This window comes from Pygoscelis adeliae, unplaced genomic scaffold, assembly GCF_000699105.1.
Source record: "Pygoscelis adeliae isolate BGI_AS28 unplaced genomic scaffold, ASM69910v1 Scaffold135, whole genome shotgun sequence".
Taxonomy (NCBI): Eukaryota; Metazoa; Chordata; class Aves; order Sphenisciformes; family Spheniscidae; genus Pygoscelis; species Pygoscelis adeliae.
Window position 1 is genome coordinate 2,675,700 of NW_008824908.1, and position 20,290 is coordinate 2,695,989.

General features: G+C 41.9%; 1 protein-coding gene across 2 annotated transcripts in view; it reads left to right on the forward strand.

The window, feature by feature from the left end:
• The first annotated feature begins 6 nt into the window (after positions 1-6).
• NR4A3 (nuclear receptor subfamily 4, group A, member 3) overlaps positions 7-20,290 on the forward strand; it is a 25,915-nt gene continuing 5,631 nt past the window's right edge. Inside the window, exons 1-6 of one of the 2 annotated variants that reach the window (XM_009324919.1) lie at positions 7-42; positions 2,710-3,596; positions 5,802-5,931; positions 6,886-7,058; positions 12,412-12,611; positions 13,814-13,992. In XM_009324919.1, coding sequence (XP_009323194.1) covers positions 2,712-3,596; positions 5,802-5,931; positions 6,886-7,058; positions 12,412-12,611; positions 13,814-13,992 — 1,567 coding nt within the window. In that variant the 5' untranslated portion in view covers positions 7-42; positions 2,710-2,711. Of the gene's footprint in view, positions 43-2,709; positions 3,597-5,801; positions 5,932-6,885; positions 7,059-12,411; positions 12,612-13,813; positions 13,993-20,290 lie in introns of those variants that run through there. The other variant, XM_009324920.1, reaches the window with a different exon arrangement.

The following is a 20,290-nucleotide window of genomic DNA, read 5'->3' on the forward strand; positions in this document are numbered from 1 at the left end:
GCACCTCCAGCCCCACCATTCAGCGCGCAAGATACCCGCCAGGTAAGCTGCTGCTCCCCGGGGCCGGGCGGCCCGGCTCCTCCCGGGAGAGGAGGAGGAGGAGGAGGGGGTGCGAGAGCTCCTGCCGCGGCCCCTGCCCTTCCCAAATCCCTTTGGCATCATCGGTCCCCGACGTCCCGTACCGGGGCCGCGGAGTGTTTAAATCCCAAAAGGATCTGGGCAGCGCCCGCGTTTCACAGGCCTTTTAGAGATGCCGTGCCTGGGCACACGGGGGTTGCGAGCCCCCAGCCAGAGACGGGCCGGATTTAAGGGGAAAATGGGTGGGATGTTAGTGTCCCTGTGAGGAGCGCGGCTTGCTTGGCGTTAAACTGGGCATCCCTTATGTCAAGCTCCTGCAGAGATAGCAGAATAATAAGGGAATAGCTCTGAATGTCCCTACCCTGATTTTTTTACCCATTCATTTGGGCTTTGATGACAGGTTGCTCTTCAATGCGCCTCCTGTGGGGCTTTCTTTGATATTGTTGGGTAAAGAAGAAAAAATCCCAGGTTATTTACTTTGCAGGGTAATTAATATTGGTGCCCTAAGTGGAAAAGTAGGGGTTTAGAATTAGCCAGTCAAGTGCGCTGGCAAAGGACGAGGTAGGAGGAGTCCTGCAGCGCCAGGAGAGACCAGACCTTTAGGCTAGCGATATTTTTTTCTGTCCTCAGGTCGGACTTATTTTAGACTTCTGTTTTCTTACTCCACTTTGCACAGAATTCAGTGACATAACCTTGTTATGCTCAGAAAAAAGCAGAAAAAAAAAGCGTAACTATCTGTTTCCCTGAACTCCTGCTCATTTTCTGAGCGAGCAAAAAAGCCTTTTTCCTTCACAGGGCTGTGTATCAACACGTCCACTTGTGACATTATCTGTCCGCTCATTCAGTTGTGTTCCTCGGTCAGTTCTTAGTGGAGGTGCATGGAAGGAATTTCTTTCCCTTTTGATTTGATTAAGCACTGATCACTGCGTTTTAACAGACGGTCCTTAAACTAACAAACGATAGTAATGGGACTTGCCGTGAAATGTGTGTGTGTGGAATGGCATGGACAGAAATTGACAGGAAAAAAAGAGGACGGTAGAAAAATACATAAATAACATTGGGAGGCAAGGCTTGTGAAAGGGTTGCCCTGCTTTTTTCTTTAAGCGTTTGGATTGACAGGCAGGAAGGAAGGTCTTAATTTCAGAAAACAGCACTATTTTTTTCTTAGTTTTTAATGTTTTCTCAAGAAGAAGAAAGATCTGAATGGTTTGTGACAGTACGATAATTGAAATCTGGTGCTTAGTTTAAATATGTTTATCTGCAAAGCGGGCAGGAAAGAATTAAAAGTTGATTTAACACAAATTATTTGGATTCCTGCATGCCAGGCTCAAGTGAATATTTTAAAATTATAAGTGAAGGGAGTTCTTAAAATGCTGAGGAAAACTCCATTATTTTCAAGGCAGCTGTTTTTTTAGTATGAAATGTTTCTCAAGTGTTTTTGCAATATAAATTACCATGATTAAGAAGAGATGAACTGCACTTAATTTTGATACACATTTTCTCCATATTTACTTTTCTTTTCTCTTTACAAGAGAATGTATACTAATTGATTCATTTTATTCCTCTGCTGTGGAACCAAAATACACCACGCACTTTTAGTTTGGGTTGCAAATGTTGGGGCTAGAATCTCACAGTGTTTAGGCAGGGAAACCTCAAATGGATTGCAGAATTGGGTCCATTATTTCCTGAGAGCAACAAAGGAAACAGCAGACTAGTAGGAAATGCAAAAAAAAAAAAAAAAAAAAATCAAATCTTTAGAGCCAGGCACGGTGTTGCTTCAACCATCCCAGCTATCGGTGAACCACATTAACTTTTATGGCTAATGGATAAGGACAATTATATTAGCAGCCTCAACCTTGCTTTCCTGTGAAAACAGAAACAGAGATACCACGTACTTTTTCTCTTACATGTTTGCAAATTTAGGGATATGTTGTGCCACCCACTTTTTTTAGGAGAATGTTCTACCACAGATAAACCTTAAAACTACTAGTTAGACAGCAACCTTAAATTATTAGCTGACCAGAAATACACTTCAAAGGCCCAGAGTTGGGTAAGTAAAATTAGTGTTTGCAAGTCCTAAGTAGCAAACGCTGTGATTTGAGTCATTCCTCTGACATGCACTGCAGATGCTGTTTCTTTTAACATAAATACCATTTTTAATATGCATTTGATAATCTCGTTTACCTTTCATGAAAATTTTATGGCACGGTTGCACGCATACAGAGATAGATTTAGAGCCATAAACTGTTTTCATTCTGCTTATCTAATTCTCATTGACACCTATGTATATTAAGCAGCAGATGTAGGGCAGCTTGAGATGGCTTCTTCTCTCACTGACACTAGTATAAATTCGAGTTGCTCCCGCGACTAGATGAGAGCAGGCTCCCTAATACCTAATGCTTAGTCGATCCCCGATGCATATTTCTTGTTGAAAGACAAAGACTTGAGGCTGTTGAAAGGCAAAGACTCGAGGCTAATTTATACGTCCCCTGCCCAGGCGAGAGTGGGAGTCGGGTGTGTAACTGAGCTCCGTGACATGTGGGAAAGCTTTTAGGAAAGAAGTTTGTGAGGGCCTGGGCCGCAGCCTCGGCGCACTGAGCTTGTTGTTAACGTTCCCCTTTGCCCTTGCAGATATGCCCTGTGTGCAAGCGCAGTATAGTCCTTCACCACCCGGTTCAAATTATGCAGCTCAGACCTACACGTATGGCTCGGAGTACAGCTCGGAGATCATGAACCCTGACTATGCCAAGCTGACCATGGACCTGAGCAGTACCGAAATCACTGCCACTGCCACCACCTCCCTTCCCAGCTTCAGCACCTTTATGGAGGGTTACTCTGGCAGCTACGAGCTCAAGCCTTCCTGCCTCTACCAAATGCAATCTGCCTCCTCCGGCCAGAGGCCCCTCATAAAAATGGAAGACACCCGGCTCTCCCCGTACCAGCCCTCACTGCCACCCTCCACGGACGAGGGGATGCCCAGCACTTCCATGTACTTCAAGCAATCTCCGCCCTCCACGCCCACCACGCCTGGCTTTCCCTCTCACCAGAGCCTGTGGGACGAGCCCCCGCTGCAGCCCACGCAGACCTGCCTGCCGCCCGGCCACCTGATGGACGCTGCCCCCATGAAGACCGTGCCTCCGCGCTTCCCCCTCTTCCACTTCAAGCACTCCCCCCCCCACACGCCGGCCACGGCCACCCACATGTGCTATGACCCTGCCTCCCTGAGCCTGCCCCTGGGCTCCGACAGGCCCGCCGCCAGCCAGACACCCATGGAGAGCCATTCCTACGGGCTTCACCTGGCCAAAAGACCAGCCACCTTAGCCTTCTCACCGCTCGGCCTCAATGCAGCCACCTCCACCCTGATGGGTGAGAGCAGCGGTGGCGGCAGCAGCGGCCGCCCATCTCCACCCAGCAGGAGCTCCTCGTCCGGGGAAGGCACCTGCGCCGTCTGTGGGGATAATGCCGCCTGCCAGCACTACGGGGTACGGACGTGCGAGGGCTGCAAGGGTTTTTTCAAGGTGAGCGCTCTGCGGTTTGCTCCCTCTCCTCTCCTCCCTCCCTACCTGCCCCAGTACGCTCCTGGTCCTCACCCGGGGGCTTGGGGGCGTTGTGTTAGAGCTCAGAGCACCCCAGCAGGGCATGATGGACACCCACCCAAAGTTTTTGAAGAAGGCCAAAGCAAGCCCTCTGTAGGATAAAAGGATCAGCCAGTCTTGGCTGAGGGAGGGCCGTGGCAGTGAGCTGGGCAAACCATGTCTCCGGTCTGCCAGCATCCCTCAACGGAGCATGGGTCACCCCTCTCTGAGCTATAAACTGCATTTGTTCCGTAGTGAAACTCACCTGGAATACATCCAACCTGGGTTTTACTCAGTCACTCGTTCCAATTAAACCTCATTTTTAAGTGAGGAAAGAAATTCAGAGATCGTAAAGTCCACTTGGTATTTTAGTTGATTGCAGCGGGGGCCATTTGTTGTCCTGGGGCGGTTGGGGTGAGGAGGGCTGTAGGGTTGGTGCCAGGATGAAACTGGTTTCGTGCTTGGGACAAACCCAAGCACTTCTGGTTTTATTCGGTTGCTGCCTCATCGTTACTCTTCAGTTCAGGAGCCCAGTGGGTCTTCACCAGCGGAAAGCTGCTTGCGGAGCAGTGACTAGGCACTGCACAGGGTCCCGCTGCCCGCTCTGTAAGGGAGAAGGCTTTGCGGCTGAATAGCAACACCAATAACTTACACATGGCAGTTTCTCTGTGGAACCTTCGTGCTTATGTTTTTCAGATTTGAATACCCTCTTTTTGCTCTTAGATTTGAGTGCTTCGTAATTTTCTTTCAACAGACTGCGTTCAGATTCCAGTATTATTTTTGGGATTAGCTTGTTTAAGTGAAGAACTTGGGGCAGACTTTCAGGGGGATGGTTCTGGGCAGCAGGTTTAAGATTTGGTATGTTTGGGGTTGATTTGATATGTTCCTTCCTGCAAAGATAGCAGTCATGCCCCTGTTCTGGTAGAAGATACGATGGGCACAAAAATAGTCCAAAAATAGTGTGTGGGGGGAGGGCTTACAACAGTTTTTTTTATTGTACGCAGAGCTGCTAATGTTACTTAATAATAGTCCTTTGACTATTATTACTATGTGGTAAAATACACATCTCCTGTAAAACTCATTTGTTATTTAAATATAATTAGAAAAGGAAACACAAATAACCTGGAAATAGGCAGCTCTTACGGGCCCAATCCTGCCACTGTGGAAATCAATAGCATATCCTTGAGTGGGAGCAGTATCTAGAGCTTATTCTGCAAAATTAAACAGTTTTCAGCTCTAAAGCACAGTGAACAATATTTGCTGTGTCTCTTATGTTTAGTACATTTGAAAAGGAACACAAATTATGAAATAACATTTTTCCATTAATTTAATTGCAGTGAAAGATTTAATATTGAATGTTGAGCTGATAAATTTGTTCCTGTTCTGATATCTTTCCTATTAATGTCTTTTTTTTGTGCTGTGTTATTTATTGATGTCTCTTTGATTTTAAGTATGGAAACACATAATACATTTTTGCATCAATATTTGTGACATTCTGCCAAGGCTTACCAGGTTTTTACAAATTTTAAATTTATTGTATAGTTTTAAGATCATTTTAGAGTTAATTAAATGTATATAACTACAGTATAATTCTGTCTATTTTTTTCCTAGGTCAGGTTAGCTTTCCCAGAATATTTAACTAAACACATTTTGTAGGGGTTTCTGGTATTTTTATTTTTCTCTCTGATGATTTTAATGGCTAACCAAACCAGTTATTGTGGTGTTTGACTAACAATAGCGATAGCAAGAGAAGTACATCGCAGATCATTTTGATTTTATTTTAATAAGGTCAGCAATAATCAAGGGAATGAACCGAGTAGAAAATTGTTCCCAAAGGGATATTAAAAGCGGAGATAATCTAATCCCCAAAGGTAGATGCGATGACCTGGTAATTTCAGATATGATTTTATCATTCAAAGTTGCCTGTCTCCAGAGACTTGCTTCTGAACAATCCTAGATGATTTTCATTGTCAGCAGCTAACACTAATAAAATTGTTTTTCCTGGAGGCTAGTGTGTTAGGAAATTAATTTTATCTAATTATATGAATTGCACTGTCACTTTTCATGTTGTAATTAAAACACATTTTGTCAGGTTCTAAGTTGTTCAAGAAACGATCAGTTTACTGTTTTTGTGTTGCATTTTCGCAGAGAACAGTTCAGAAAAATGCAAAATATGTTTGTCTGGCAAATAAAAACTGTCCAGTGGACAAGAGGCGTCGCAACAGATGCCAGTACTGCCGGTTTCAGAAGTGTCTCAGTGTTGGCATGGTTAAAGAAGGTAAGGGCTATTGCTATTATTATCCCAGACGCTGAAATGTTACGTTTAATGAATCTCTGTGTGTGTGTGTGGACGTGGATCTCTTTACAATGAATTTTACAGTGGTGGGATTCATAACTTACCCCAAATTATGTGCATTTGTGTAATAATGTATTGATTTCCTTCTTTTCACCCATATTATCATATTTAGACTTTAGACCCCAGAGAACAGCAAGGTCACGAGAGGATAATTTGACACTGGCCAAAACGTCTCCTTTATTAACTTTGAATGTTGCTCGATAATGCTGTTGGCTTCCCCCTGTTATCTCACCGGGGGCTGCACTGGATTGTGTGCATTTTGACACAGGATCTTGTCTCATTCCCATAAGCTGATTGTAAATTTGCAATTAATTTAAATGGAAACAGGATCAACTCATTAGTCCCAATTCTGCAAATATTTAAGTATGTGAGTAATACTGTGTGAGCAGTCCCATTGCAAATACTAACATGCATAATATAACCTATATAGCGTGGCCATATTTTTTCAAATGCTTCAAGAAAGCTAAAATTACTTTGAATGAACGACTCTGCCATTTAAAAGGCGCACCAGTAGTAGGATCATTAGAATTTGTGTTTCACATTCAGTTTTCTTTCAGCAGTAGAGTGTCTCTGTGTGTGTGTGCGCGCATGGGCACACATACACGGGCGCGTAGATGTGCTGCAAACAAAGCATGAACACTAGGAACACAGCTGGGCTTTAAGTAAGCAGCTACGTTGCTGCTTACGATCATAGGTCTGACACAATTTTGGTATCATTTGTGTTCCTTTGCAATCAAAGGCATCAAGAGCATGTGCTGAAACTGGAGAATGCTCTTATTTTTGCCGGGCTGGCCACCGTAAGAAAAGCAGGTGTTCATTCTGATCCCTCGTTTGCTGGTATCCTCACAACTGATACCCTTTTTTTTTTTCACTTAGTTGTCCGTACCGACAGCCTGAAAGGGAGAAGAGGTCGGCTGCCTTCCAAACCAAAGAGCCCCTTACAGCAAGAACCCTCTCAGCCCTCCCCGCCTTCTCCTCCCATCAGCATGATGAACGCCCTCATACGAGCTTTAACCGACTCCACGCCCAGGGAGCTTGACTATTCAAGAGTATGTCTCACTTTTCTTTGTCTGTTTGTTTTCCACATAGGAATGATTTGTGAACTGCATTTCTACTTACCAGCCGGTTTGCTAAAATGAAATTAAATGTGGAATTTGGATGAGGGTAGAAATTTGTCCAGCCAGCCATGTCTTTTCATGGTAGGTGGACGATGAGGGGAAAGGAGGTGCAGTAGAAATTTGTTAGTAACTATTCATCGTGAGGATCTCAATCACAAAGTTATCTGCAGTATATTCCATGGGTGAGTGAAAGCAAAAATGTGTGGATAAATAGAGCATTCTTCTTGCAAAAGGCTGTGCCAAAACACTAGCAATTGCAATACAATCGATTAATCTATGAAACTCAGGAGCAGTACTCATACGTCCAGGATCTTAATTTCCAGGTTCTGAAGCCTAAAATCTAATAGCGCTCCCCTAATATTCAGATACAAGAGTTGCGCAAAGTAACACTGGATGGATGGGGCCATTTCTATTGAAATCAGTAGGAATTTTGCCATTATTTAAATGGGGCCAGGGTCTGGCTTTGGATACCCCAGCATGAATATTTCTTCAGTAAAATTCACATTTGTAAAACAAACCTTTTAAAATCAAAATTCTAAAAAATTATCTCAGCAAAGCTTACCAGAGATTATATATTTTTGTAACCTTGTTCTTCAATGTATCATATTCACCATTTAAATATTCATGGAATATTTTGAAAGCTTAAAAAATTGTTCTATAGTTATTAAAATACAGCATTGAAATGGCTTGTTAAATACATTTTTAGGCAGCTTGATATAGGAAAAGAAAAAAATACAGCTAAGGAAAAACAAGATCAAATTCCTTCCCCTTAATGAAATATGATTAAACCTGAGACTGTAAAAAATACAGCTGTGCTCAGACAACATCTACATTGGCCATTTATCACTTGTTGCTAAGTAATATTTAATACTAAACCATATTTGATTGTAATTATGTAAAAATTACATTATTCTGTTTTAGAATATACTTACATATATCATTTAGCAATTTTAAGCATGCGGTAACATCTTTTCTTCAAGCTAATCTGTAAGTATACAATCATATAATTTTCCAAATTATTATTAAGACTCTAGCTGTTCAGTATCTGACAGCCTTTTAGGGGGAGAATGCATTAGCCATATTTACACGTATTTTAACTTACCTAGAATGTCTCGGGGGGGTCATTCTGCAAATACCGAGGTGTGTGACGAGCTGTGCTCTTTGGGAGAAATCTGCTGGGTTCCACAGAATTACAGGCGTGTAACAGCCAAGGCCATGAAAGCAGTATCTAACCTTATGTATTTATTTATTTATAAAGTTCTTTTGCACTTACAAAAAACTGAGTGAAAACTGTGTATTTTTATGTGACTTTTTTCTTTGTCCTGCAGTAATTATTTCTCTTTTAATGAAAACAGCCCATAGATCTAATTGTTGAGCAATTCTGTTGGACATTACAGGAAGCATATGATTGACAGTAAATTAATTTAGTCTTGGTAGCTAAAAGATTAAGTGTGATTGTCTGTTAGGACATATTAATACCCAAGTTTTTCTTTACAATAAAATATATAATAGTCTGTTATGCTCAGCAGTACTGAAAATACAAAAATACGCTAAAAGAAGTTAATAGATTCTTATGTTTTTCATAAACCTTATACTTATTTTGAAAAGCTAAGGAAGATCAGAAACAAATGCTGTGTAAAAACTGAGATCAACTAAATGAAATATGCAGTAAATACACTGCAGTGCTAAAAAATCCCTTTGAAGAATAGTCCTTTACCTGTAAAGACTAACTTACGGCAAGTGCGGTTAGGTTGTGACCCTGCTGAGCACCACAAACGGGTAGATCTGGAAACTTGGCTTTGGAGTCAGTCCTAACACTTCCACAGTCACGACCTTAATGTTTAGCATGGTCTTCATGTTTGCAAGCCGTAATGACTTAACCATCTTAAAAGTACTGGTGAAAGTTTCAGAGCCCCTTCCCTACAGCCAAACAAACAAACAAACAAACACACAGCGCCAACCCCCAAACCCAAAACTAAATTATATAAGCTATGAATTTTAAACCAAAACAAATTGGAAGTGGTTCTGTTCAGAACCTGGTTACTTTTCATTTCGGCACTGGTTTTAACTTACCAGTCCACAGCAGTGGTATATTTAGGTACTGGGTTTCAAAAAGCAGTTGCTAGGAAGAGAATTTGGTTTATGAACTCCTTAAAGGCCAGGGGCCGCAGTCTGGCCTCACGCCTGTTTTACTGGTACAATTCCACCGAGTTTACACTTCCAAGTAAGTGAGATGAGAAACAGACCCTATATTTTGCCATCCTTATTCATGCAGAATAGCCACCAACTTAAACAGAAATGTTGCCTTTTTGGAGGGAGAGTGCAGGATTTAGGTAATAATCCCCCCCCTTCCCCAGCCACAAATTAAGCAAATATTGGGGCTTTTGGAAAAGCAAGCATTGCTTCTCCTCTGTGCAGATAAGTTATTGTTAGGCTTTTGCAGCAGTAGCAGTTGATGAAGGTCTGATGAAAGCAGACAAAGGATAGAGCTATCAGGCTCCCCATCATCAGGCTTTCCAAATCTCTTTAGATATACCATACAAGTTAATGTTGCTTGCTACACGTGTAACCCCCTCCTTGAGTAGCAGTCGGGTTTCATTTAATTCTCAAAGGAGCTCTGAGGAAGGGAGTAAGGCAGAGCTTTGTCTTCTGGCTTTCTCCTGGCGTGCCTCCAGTTTGCACAAGGCAGGTTAAGAAATGCATATTGGAGCCCTTCCGTACCATGGCCTCCTGACCAAGGGCAAGCTTACCAGCTGTCTTGGTCAGAAGTAAGGTCAAATATCACCTCTTCTCAATGAAATAATACTGGAAAAAAACACAGATTTTGGTGCATAAAACAGAACCATATCTATTGTTTATGTTTACTTATATACTCACAAGTCTGTTACAAGTAAATAATATTTTATTTCAGCTATTCTTTGTAAGTGCTAACTCTTTGTAGCTAAAAATTATACTATTCCGTATAATTTTTTATCTTTCTTCTAAAATTGGTCTCATGGGCTAAACTAAAACAACAAATACAGGTTACAATTTTTTTAGATGCATTTCATTCAATTAAGTGTCCCACGTGGGGTATACCGTACTGTAGCATTCATAGTTATGTGACATAATGCAGCATTCAGCTTTGTTAGAAAATGTTAAAACTTTGCCTTACTTTTGCCAAAGGAATGTTTTATAAATATTGGGAGCAAATTAATACCTGGCATAATTACGCTGACGTGTGATGAGTTATATTTAGAATGAACTTAGGGTAGTATCTTCTTTCCTTTCCTTTTCTTTTCCTTCCTCTTCACTGATCAAAGGATCAAGAATGTGTCTTGCCTTAACAGTACCTGTGGTGAGGCAGGAATTTCCATCAGCCTTTTCCATTTCCCTGTGTAGAAGGGAAGAGTCATAGCTCAGCCCCTGCGCAGCAAAGTGTATCTCCCAGAGTCTTCAGGAGCTGAAGGCCATGAATGGCAAAAGCCCGTCTACTCACACTCCCACCGTCTTAGCTTTCTCCACAGCTTCATTTTAAGAGGGTCCAGAACATGCAAGGTCTCTGAAAAAGCATACGATCTTTTTCTACCCACTAATCACCCCGGCGCATCTTGCTGCAGTCCAGTGCCAGGAGTAGTTATTTCATGCTGCTTGAGCATCCTCAACTGCTCCATTCAGATGGGGGACTGAACACGTAAATGGTGCAGCATACAGATTTCTACCGCTGCTCCCCATCCTCTCTGTATTTTGGCCTCTACTTGCTTCACTGTCACAGGATCCTTCAGAGTAGCTGGGGCAGAATTTGGGAACTTTCTCAGAGGCATTGCACATGTTTCACTAGCTGACTAGGGCTGTGAGCTGGAGCTTACCGTGAGAAACTCATGTAGTTAGTGTTGGGTAAGCAGAACAGAGTCATTCAGGGCTAGCACCGGTACCCCAGATACAGCCAGAGGTCTCTAGGATTGCTATGGTTCTCCAATTAATCGGCAACTCTGACGCCGTGTCCTTCATCCCTTACCTACCGACAGCAACCAGCTCCAACTGGGACAGGCAGAGAACAGGACACCTGCCCAAGAAGTTCTGCTTACTGCCCCCCTCTCTCTTTCCTGCACAGAGGTGACTTTTGGGTTGCAGTAAGCAACTTGGGTGATACCTGCAGCCCAAGTGGCACGCCTCTAATAAGGTCCTCCCAGGCTGCCAGCCCACTGTTACCGATCGGGAAAGGGATGTGGGTCTTTCTGCTTCCACTCTGGCTTGGGAAGTTGCTAGGGAGACCTTTAGGCTGACAGGCTCAAGCCCTACCTGAATGTGGAAAGTCATTTCCAAAGGGCGTGCACGCTTCTTTCAGCCATGGAGACCACCCCAACCTTTCCTTGGCTGAGTCCCAGAGAGAGAGTGGGTATGAAGTCTCTCCAAGAAATAACCCACAAGATGCCTGACGGGGAGGAAGCTGTTACAATAAATCTCAAATCATTCAGTTCCTGTTCAGAAAAGCAGCAGCACTTTCCAAGCACAGAATCGGACGAAGCCACGAAAGCTCCTGTTGTATTTTCTGCCGAGAGAGAGAGCAGTGTTGTGGGAGTGACAGGGATCCACTGGTGAGGAAGTAGGAGACAGCAGGGAGGGAGCTGTCAGAAGGTCACGGGGAAGCTGAGAAGCTGAGCCTGTCGAGTGGTTGTCTGGAAGAGTTATGGCCGCATCAGCAGGATAATAGGATCTCCTGAACCTTAAATGCTTCTATTTGAAGGATAAGAGGTGATATGGGGCAGCTGTTTTACTTTGAGCCAATTCTGTATTCAAATGAAGCAATGCTGCATGTGTCAGATAAAAGATGATTTATCATACGTGTCTCCATCACTGTCAGATAAAATGCAGTTTGAGAGGTTTTGGAAGAAATCTGCATTTTGGACATACTGAGACAAATTCATCAATGGGAAAAGAGTTTAATTGTAGTAAGTTAAATAGTATTCCTCTTCTAGTGTGATGGAAATTATCCTACCCACCAGGTTTCTGTTTCTGTTTACTAACAGCGTATAGGTACTGGTAAGCTGTGATAAGTATTATATTTTATTTATAAATTTTAAACAATTTCTATACGTGTGGAAATATTTTTGCAATATACCTCTGAACAGCAAAACGCCTGTAGGTAGCCAAATAGGTAGATAGATGTAGACCTACTTATTATGCCTTTGATAATAATACCAGCTTTGCCACAGAAGGAAATGTTGTCGGGCAGGTAACGCCGTATGTTTCACAGAATGCCCTTAAATGCATATAACGTTGCTTTCTGTGGCTTTCATTTTAGTACTGTTCCACTGATCAGGCTGCCGCAGGCACAGATGCAGAACATGTACAACAGTTCTATAATCTTCTGACTGCCTCCATTGACATAACTAGAGGCTGGGCAGAAAAAATCCCAGGATTTACTGACCTCCCAAAAGAAGATCAGACATTACTCATAGAATCAGCTTTTTTGGAGCTGTTTGTACTAAGACTCTCCATCAGGTAACTATTTATTTCATTTCCTCTTAAGCTGATGTGAAAAATCATCCATCTAAATATTTTTAAGGAATAAATATGGCGCTATCTTTGAACATTGTCAATTGTACCAAAAAAAACCCACAAAACATCAGCAATGTCTGAATCCACAGGATATGGTGTTTAATTTGTTTTACGCTGCAGAAAAAACAAGAAACTGATTTAAAAAGAGAGAATAGGTCTCGCTAATGTGCTGGTTTTTATTTGATATACCCCATCCTCTTCTTCCATAGTAATCGAAATTGATCTTCAGGTACCATTTGAGCAAGTTTGCTTCATACTCGTCAGCATAAACTATAGAAAAGCACCTTCAGTATGAAAGCTTTTTCCTTTTCCCCCTTCTTTTGTGCATGCACATCTTGGTTGTCTGTTTTTGAAAGGGATGAAGAAGCTTTAAAATCTTGTTCAGATTGTTTCTCTTCTTAATACCAAGTCATTTAATAAAGTGAGATGCTATTTGTCAGTCTGGCACTAGTTAAGACACTTTGCCAAAAACACTTTCAGGAACTGGGGAAATTCCAAACTGGTGATCTGAATTATATCCTTGTTTCTTTAGGTTGAAAATGACCTTCGCATGTGGTTTTTAACAGGAATATTTGCAATAGGGAGGGGGGGAGAGCTTGGCTGTAATGTCTGTCTTACAGACAGGTTTTCACATAAAAGTGTTTATGATGTTATGTGTATTGTGATGCATTATTGCATGTATTTTCCATTGTTCTTTCCTTATCAATTTTTACAATATGAAAAATGCAGATGAGATGAAGTAAATGCTGAGCGTTGCAGAATCTCTTCTTTCTCCAGTTTTTATTAGCTTTGTATTTCAAAATGCACTCACTTAGTATTCCTTTGGTTCAAACATACAGTATTTAATGTAAAATGTCTTCTCTGTTTATGCCTTTGGGCAGGACCAAAATCTTAACTAATTAGACAGTCTACACCACATGCTACAGCTAACCTCGGGCTTATAACTCTACCAAGTAAGCAATCACAGAAGCTTGTTTGTTGTACTTTGGCCCCAAGGAAGAAACATATTGTCAAACGTGAATGCCCACATATGTCTCAGGATAATATGCCTTGGATTTTAAATGACAGACACTTCAATACTGGTTATGCATTTTGCTGTAAAGTAGAAAATGCATTTCTAATTTTTTCAATTATTTTTATTCGAGGTCTGATACTGCTGAGGATAAGTTTGTATTCTGCAATGGACTTGTGCTTCATAGACTTCAGTGCCTTCGTGGATTTGGGGAGTGGCTCGACTCTATTAAAGACTTTTCCTTAAACTTAAAGAGCCTTAACCTTGATATCCCAGCCTTAGCAAGTTTATCAGCTCTAACTATGATTACAGGTAAGTGTTCCTTTGTTAATAGAAAGCTTCAGACTCTAGTGCTTTGCTTTAATGCAGATTCGAGCAATTTCAGTTAACTTAGCTATATTCAGGGTAAAATGAGTATGATTTTTAAGCATTGTAATGACCGTACCAAAATTGTGGACTAACATTAGGCCATCAGATACCCCTGTTAAAATGTAATCTAACCCTCTGTTTCTTCATGGTTTCATTGTTTTCTTGGAATAGTCTCTAAAAAGCAAACTGCTTCCAAGCAAATTGTGTAGCTCCTACAAAAACATTCAAAACACTTGCTGAATTCACAGAAAAGCCTAATGACATGACCAGAGCTAGGTCTCCTGTGTGGGAATACTAATATCAGGGTAGCTCAAGAGCTAGAAGCCGTACAGCTAGTATAACTCACCTCTCAGCAAGATAGCTAGACCAGAAGGAGTGCTTCACGAGGGCAGGCAGGCTGCTTTTGGTAGCCAAGCTACTGTAGGTATTCCATGTACTGCTTTTTTGAGAGGGGAAATTGGAGAATAGTAAGAAAAATATCCTCTTCTGCAGTTGTACAAAAGCTTTTGGGTGTGCATGTGACCATATCACCCCTTCTGCCTGCTGGGGCGAACAGCAGGAAACTAATGTCAGAATCTGCCAAGTCTGGCCAGTAAGTACAAAACAGGGGAGCATAACCTTATAAAGTGTAATTTTCTCATTCCTGAAACAACAAAGCTCCTTGAAGTACACACTGCATACCTTGGGGTTCTTGGAATTGAAGAGGCATGGCTGATGGAAGCAGGAAGGGTTGGGAGTAAGGGTGTCTGACAACCATACAGCAGAAGTCAGAGCAGCAGTCATCCCTACCGAGAGCCTCACACTCATTTCAGAAAAGCTGGTAGTATAAAAGTGCAACTGTGTCATCAGTGTGAGATGGGGCTTCGGTGTGCCTTGAGCTGGATCTTCCCAGGGATGCTATAAGCTCCACTGGGACGGATATTGATTTCCTCCTGCATTTCAGGCATCCACCAGTTTGCAGGCGGTGGCCTCAACAATATCAGCTGCAGTCTTCGTTTTACCTAGGATGAGATGATGCGAGGGAAACACTGAGATAAAACGCTCAATGGCAAATGTAAAAACTATAAATTGGCCAATTCCTCCTGGCATTTGTGGGGCCAAGACTTTGGCTTCAGAGTTTGCATGGTACGCTTCCTTCCTGCATTTGGGTGAAGGGTTAGTGTATACATGTTCTAGCATTAACTCTCTGCTTCTTAAGAAAAGTCTTTTCAGGTTTTTAATTAATTTCTGTTCATTTTTTCTGTAGTTGGAAAGGCTCCATTAAGGTCCAGATCCTAGCTTCTTTGATAAATCGCTTAAGTCCAGAATAACTCATTGGAGTTGCTTTGTTTTGTATGAAAAATTTTCAAAATGAGTGATATGTTAAAGTGAGAAAGAACATTCCCAACTTATTTTTTTACTCCTGTTTATAAACATCCACTGACATGTGTTCATGAATACTTACATATATGTATTATAAATATATATATGTATGTATATACATACCTATATACACATACAATGTATATATGTATGTGTATGCATTTAGGTATCTATAAATCAAAGACAGGTGCTGTCTCTCTCCATATATATTTACATACAGGCATATATGTTCACATATGTATAGCACATATCATTGATTTAGATTATTTACTATATATTAGATATGTCTTTTTTAGATAGACACAGATAGCTTGTTCTTGATCATCTTCCTGGAGACTGAGAGGATGCAGGTCGATGAATAGGATCCCCAGCAAGCTGTCTAAGTGAATGCAGCAAAAGCTGCTGTGTAGGAAGAAAAATTTTTCTCTTTACAAACCCATGCCCCGCTTTAACATGATAATTCTTTGTTCAGTTAGACCCTGTTTGCTTGGCCTTACATAAAGAGTCAAAGTTGTCCAGTGGCTGGCTCAGGTCACCCTAAGATTTTTAATAGAAATAGCTTTTAATTGATAACGCCCCACATTTCTTCCTCTCCTTGATAATAACCCTTTCAGGAGTTGGCTGTATTGTGCTGGTCTTCCCAAAGTTTCTAAACAAATGGAAGCAACTGTTGCCTTTAAAAGGAGAGCGTTTCTGTCCATAAGAGCTTTAAGGTTTTCTGTATTTGTCAAGCTGTTCTTGATTTTCTCACCTGTATGAGATGGTGCTTAAAATTAACGTAGTTTCTGCTTATTCTTTTATTTCATGAGGCCAGTGTATCTCTGCCAATTTGCTCTTAAGGACAGGATATACTTTCATGTGATCTAAATTAGACCGAAGCTCCTGCATCTGGTGATTTATATTCACAGGTTTCAGATCTCCAAGGGCAGCTAGCTAACTTAGGGACTCAGCCAGAAGTTTGGTCACCTGAACATGGATGGTATTGTATAATGATGAACAATACTAAAAAAAAAAACCTGAAAGAGGAAATCAGGTAATTATGGCTAAGAGAGCACTACAGCACAGAATGCTGGTGGGCAGGGTTCTTCTGGGACTTTCTCAGTGATAGTATATTGAAATTTTATATTCAGGAAAGCCTTGAGATTTGCCTCTGGTATTGCATGCCATGAGAAATGGCTTCTTGTCTTCTCCCTACAGTTTGAGTATGACAAGCCACGTGCTGGTTTTCAGCTAGTCCCACCAAAAAAAAAATAAAGATAAATTTTGGAAATCTGAAATCTGTTGAACATATTTAAGCATTGTTTTGAGGCTTTGCTTAGATTTAGGTGAGCATTTTAGGTGCCATTCTTTATCTCTGGAGAAGATACTCTTTCCTCTGATGGACTGTTGGAGGCAATGGGTAGTTAGCAAACCCTGGTTCAAGCCCTTTTTGTGAGTCAGAGCAAGAGAGAGTGACCTTTTCCAGGAACATAGGATATCCAACTATTGAGTATCATTGTGTCTTTTGTGTTGAGGCCATTTGACATATTTCACGGCTGCAGAATGGCTGTTGTGTATGATGATTTGGGGATAAGCTGGCACTCAGAGGGACACCCAAGGCACAGTCTCTGGTCTGATTCCAACAGGAAGGGAATCTGACCATGAATCTCCCATGTCCCAGATGGAGATCCATGTCACTGGGCTGCAAGATAGGAAGGAGCAGAAAAGCTCTATTTTGTGAATATAGTTGTTTGCTTTTATTAGTAACACTGCAAAAGCAAAATGCTGGCTTAAGCAAAATTTTCTTCATTATTACACAAATTGCTCCAGTTCTTATTTTGCATTAGTCAACTTTTCATGACTTGATGGTTCAACCAAAAAAAGAAAAAGACAGCAACCCAGTGTTGTATAATAGTCATAGCTTGTTTTAACACTGTACAGCATCTTAGGTAGCACCAAATTCAAGAATCGTCTCTCCAGGTAAAGAAAAACTCTCCTGGGAATAATGACCTGTTTGTTCTTCTTGATTTCATGAGTGCTCTCCATAGCCCAAACAAAGACATGCTCTTAGAAAACAAACCCTCTTGTATCCTAGTCATTTGCAGTATTGCTGAAGGAGAAAATTAATAGAAGTTGCTACTCTGTTTCGCATGTTCTCTCTCTGTTCTGCAAGAGTGGCAGGGAGAACTAATGTCTCTCTCCCAGTGGAGGAAGAAGGAATAACGTAAAAATCAGTGTTGGAGGCTAAAAGACATTCCACTGTTCCCAGTGTCCCAAGATACTGAAGGCTGTTCTCTCATTCTGGGATGTCAAATCGGCTCCCCAGTAACAGCCCCAGTAGTTCCAGTGCCCTTTAACTAACCCTGCTGACTTGTTTGGAGCTGGAAAGCTCCATGTCCTATCTAAACCACAGCTGCAGGTCACAGCATAGGATGCATGGCTATAGGCATATATGACCATTCGTTCTGTTTAGTAACTTTGAAGAGAGCAACAGGAGACCTCGTTAGTATCACAACACTCGCTAATTCACTGCTTGCTTTGAGTAAAATGAATGGTGTGCACAACATAAAATAAACAGGAAAAGATTCTGTAATATTTTGCATTGTATAATCCATTAGAAAGCCCATATATTTGTGCTTTTTCTGTTTATTTTATGTTTCCTGGGAATTTGCAGTATGTTGCCTAGAAGGAAAAGCATCATGTTGGATTGCGGCTGAATTTTCAAGTCCTTTCAGATAGGACAGCAGCTTGAAAGAGCACCCAGAATGAAAGAAGTGACATCTGGTTTATTGTGGGTGGCTTGCAAACAGTTAACTTAAAACTCTGCAATGCCAAAGCACATCTGTTTTCTTTAAGGTACTCCTTTAGGATCTTCCTCTCTCTGTCTCTCTTCTCTTTTTTTACTTCCTTCAGTTGGTTAAGAAGGGCTGGACACAACTTCCTCCAGAGCAGATCAGCGGTGCTCTGAGCATCAGCCAGAAGAAAGTAGTTAGGAAACAACACATGACAGTCACCCCACATCCCCTTGAAAGCAAGAAATGAGTTCTGTCCTGTTCTTTTTCTTTGGATCACTTATTCTGTTGGGATGTAGGATCTAATGAGCGAAAGAAGAGTGCCAACATAGAAAGAAAATGCTTGTCGTCTTGGGACAAGTTCTATCCCTAGTTCCACATGGACCGTTTCTATCAGTTTAGTGTGTTGCATAGATCACAAGCGTTCCTGCACAACCACTCCATGCTGGACTGGGTAGTGTTGATGATGAAGCTTTGCAGAGTAGACCAGATATTAGCTCAGCCTATTCTTGAAAATGCTTCCTTAAATTCCAAAATGACCATTTATAATGCTCTGCTTTACAGTTTTTCTAGCAGTGTCAAAATATAAAGATTGAGACTCCAATGCAGATCATCTCAAGGGCACACTCTAATTTAGCCTCAAATTTCTGCCTGCTCTAAAACTGCTAGTGTGTTCTCTCTCTCTCTCTCTCTCTCTCGTTGATTCTCTTGCCCTCTCTGCTTCTTCCTTTCTCTATCCACATCAAAATATTATTGTTTTGCCCACTTGACACTCTCAGTGGGATGCTGCTGAGTACAGAGCATTCTAGCCCTCATTCAGCCAAGCTCTTTCGGCATATGTTTTATTTTAAGTGTGTTACAGACCAGCCCAGAGCCACTGTATACATTGGGCTTGTTCACACTCTTAATGCTTTGTTAGACTGGCACCAGAACATTGAAGAATGTTGTGAGGTTTCAATTAATCACGAGTTTGTGTCTGTCTTCCTGCTGTTGGGCTTTCCGTTCCAGTTTACAAACACAATTTTTAGCACCATCAGTCATACCAAGAAATAGTAAGGAGTCCGGTCTGGCTAAACAGGGTCTGGCTGCTGCAGTTCCCTTCTGAACATGAACTTGTCCAACTTCCCTACGGAAGGGAGGCTCACCTACTCTTCAGCAGCAGATATCCTTCAGTCCTGTTGCCAGGATCCTCCGGAGTGGGTGCTTCGTGTGCTGGGTCTACATATGAGCAGGTGGCAGACTGGAGGAGTGTAGGAGAGCCAGTTATAAAAAAAAAAAAAACCTCCAGATTGCATTGTCTGCCTTCCCCCCGCCACTTTGCTGAGGGAAATACTGTCAGCATCAAAGTGAAGTACTCCCTCCTCCTTCTCCCCTCCCACCCTTTCGCTGAGGCAAGAACTCTTTCCTCCTACAGCAACCAGTGGCTTCTGTGCTACGTTGTGGTTTTCTTAAAGGAGGGAGCAAACTGTGATGTCCTGTGTGGTCATTCAGCTCATCTGACTTTAGGTACCTTGCACACCTGTATTCTCCACCTCAGCTGATGGAGAATACAGGGCACCTCCACAAGATGTTTCTTCCACCTAAAACATCTAAAAATGCTCATTCTTCCACTGGTGGTAGGAGGAGCTCGAGAAGCCTGCGCTCCTAGCTTGGGCACCCTTGTGAAGTGCCTGAGAGTTGGGCAGGATGAACATGGGCCAGACTGCAACAGGAAAGGAGACTCTTGGATCTGCCGAGTTGCGGTCTTGCCGCGTAACAGTGTGCATGAGACAAGCAGAAAGCTGTAGGCAACTGAGCCTCGCATTTATCTGAGTTATAGAAGGGGAAGAGGGTTGTGAAGGGGGAAGAGAAAATCAGATAACTATATTGAAACTGAGACAATCATGAGGCCTGTTTTAAGTCTGCAGTGTAAATCTCTTGCATTTCTGGTTGGACTGACACCTCAGAATGAATTAAGGCTAAAACTGACCCGCCCTGACACAGAGCGCAGAGCACAAGGGTCTTTGAGATACTCAAGGTCTTTGAAATACTTATGCTCTTTGACAGGTGTTTCTCATAAAGGTAGCACTCAGTCTGCCTAACCCTGGCATAATCTACCCCATGTCAGA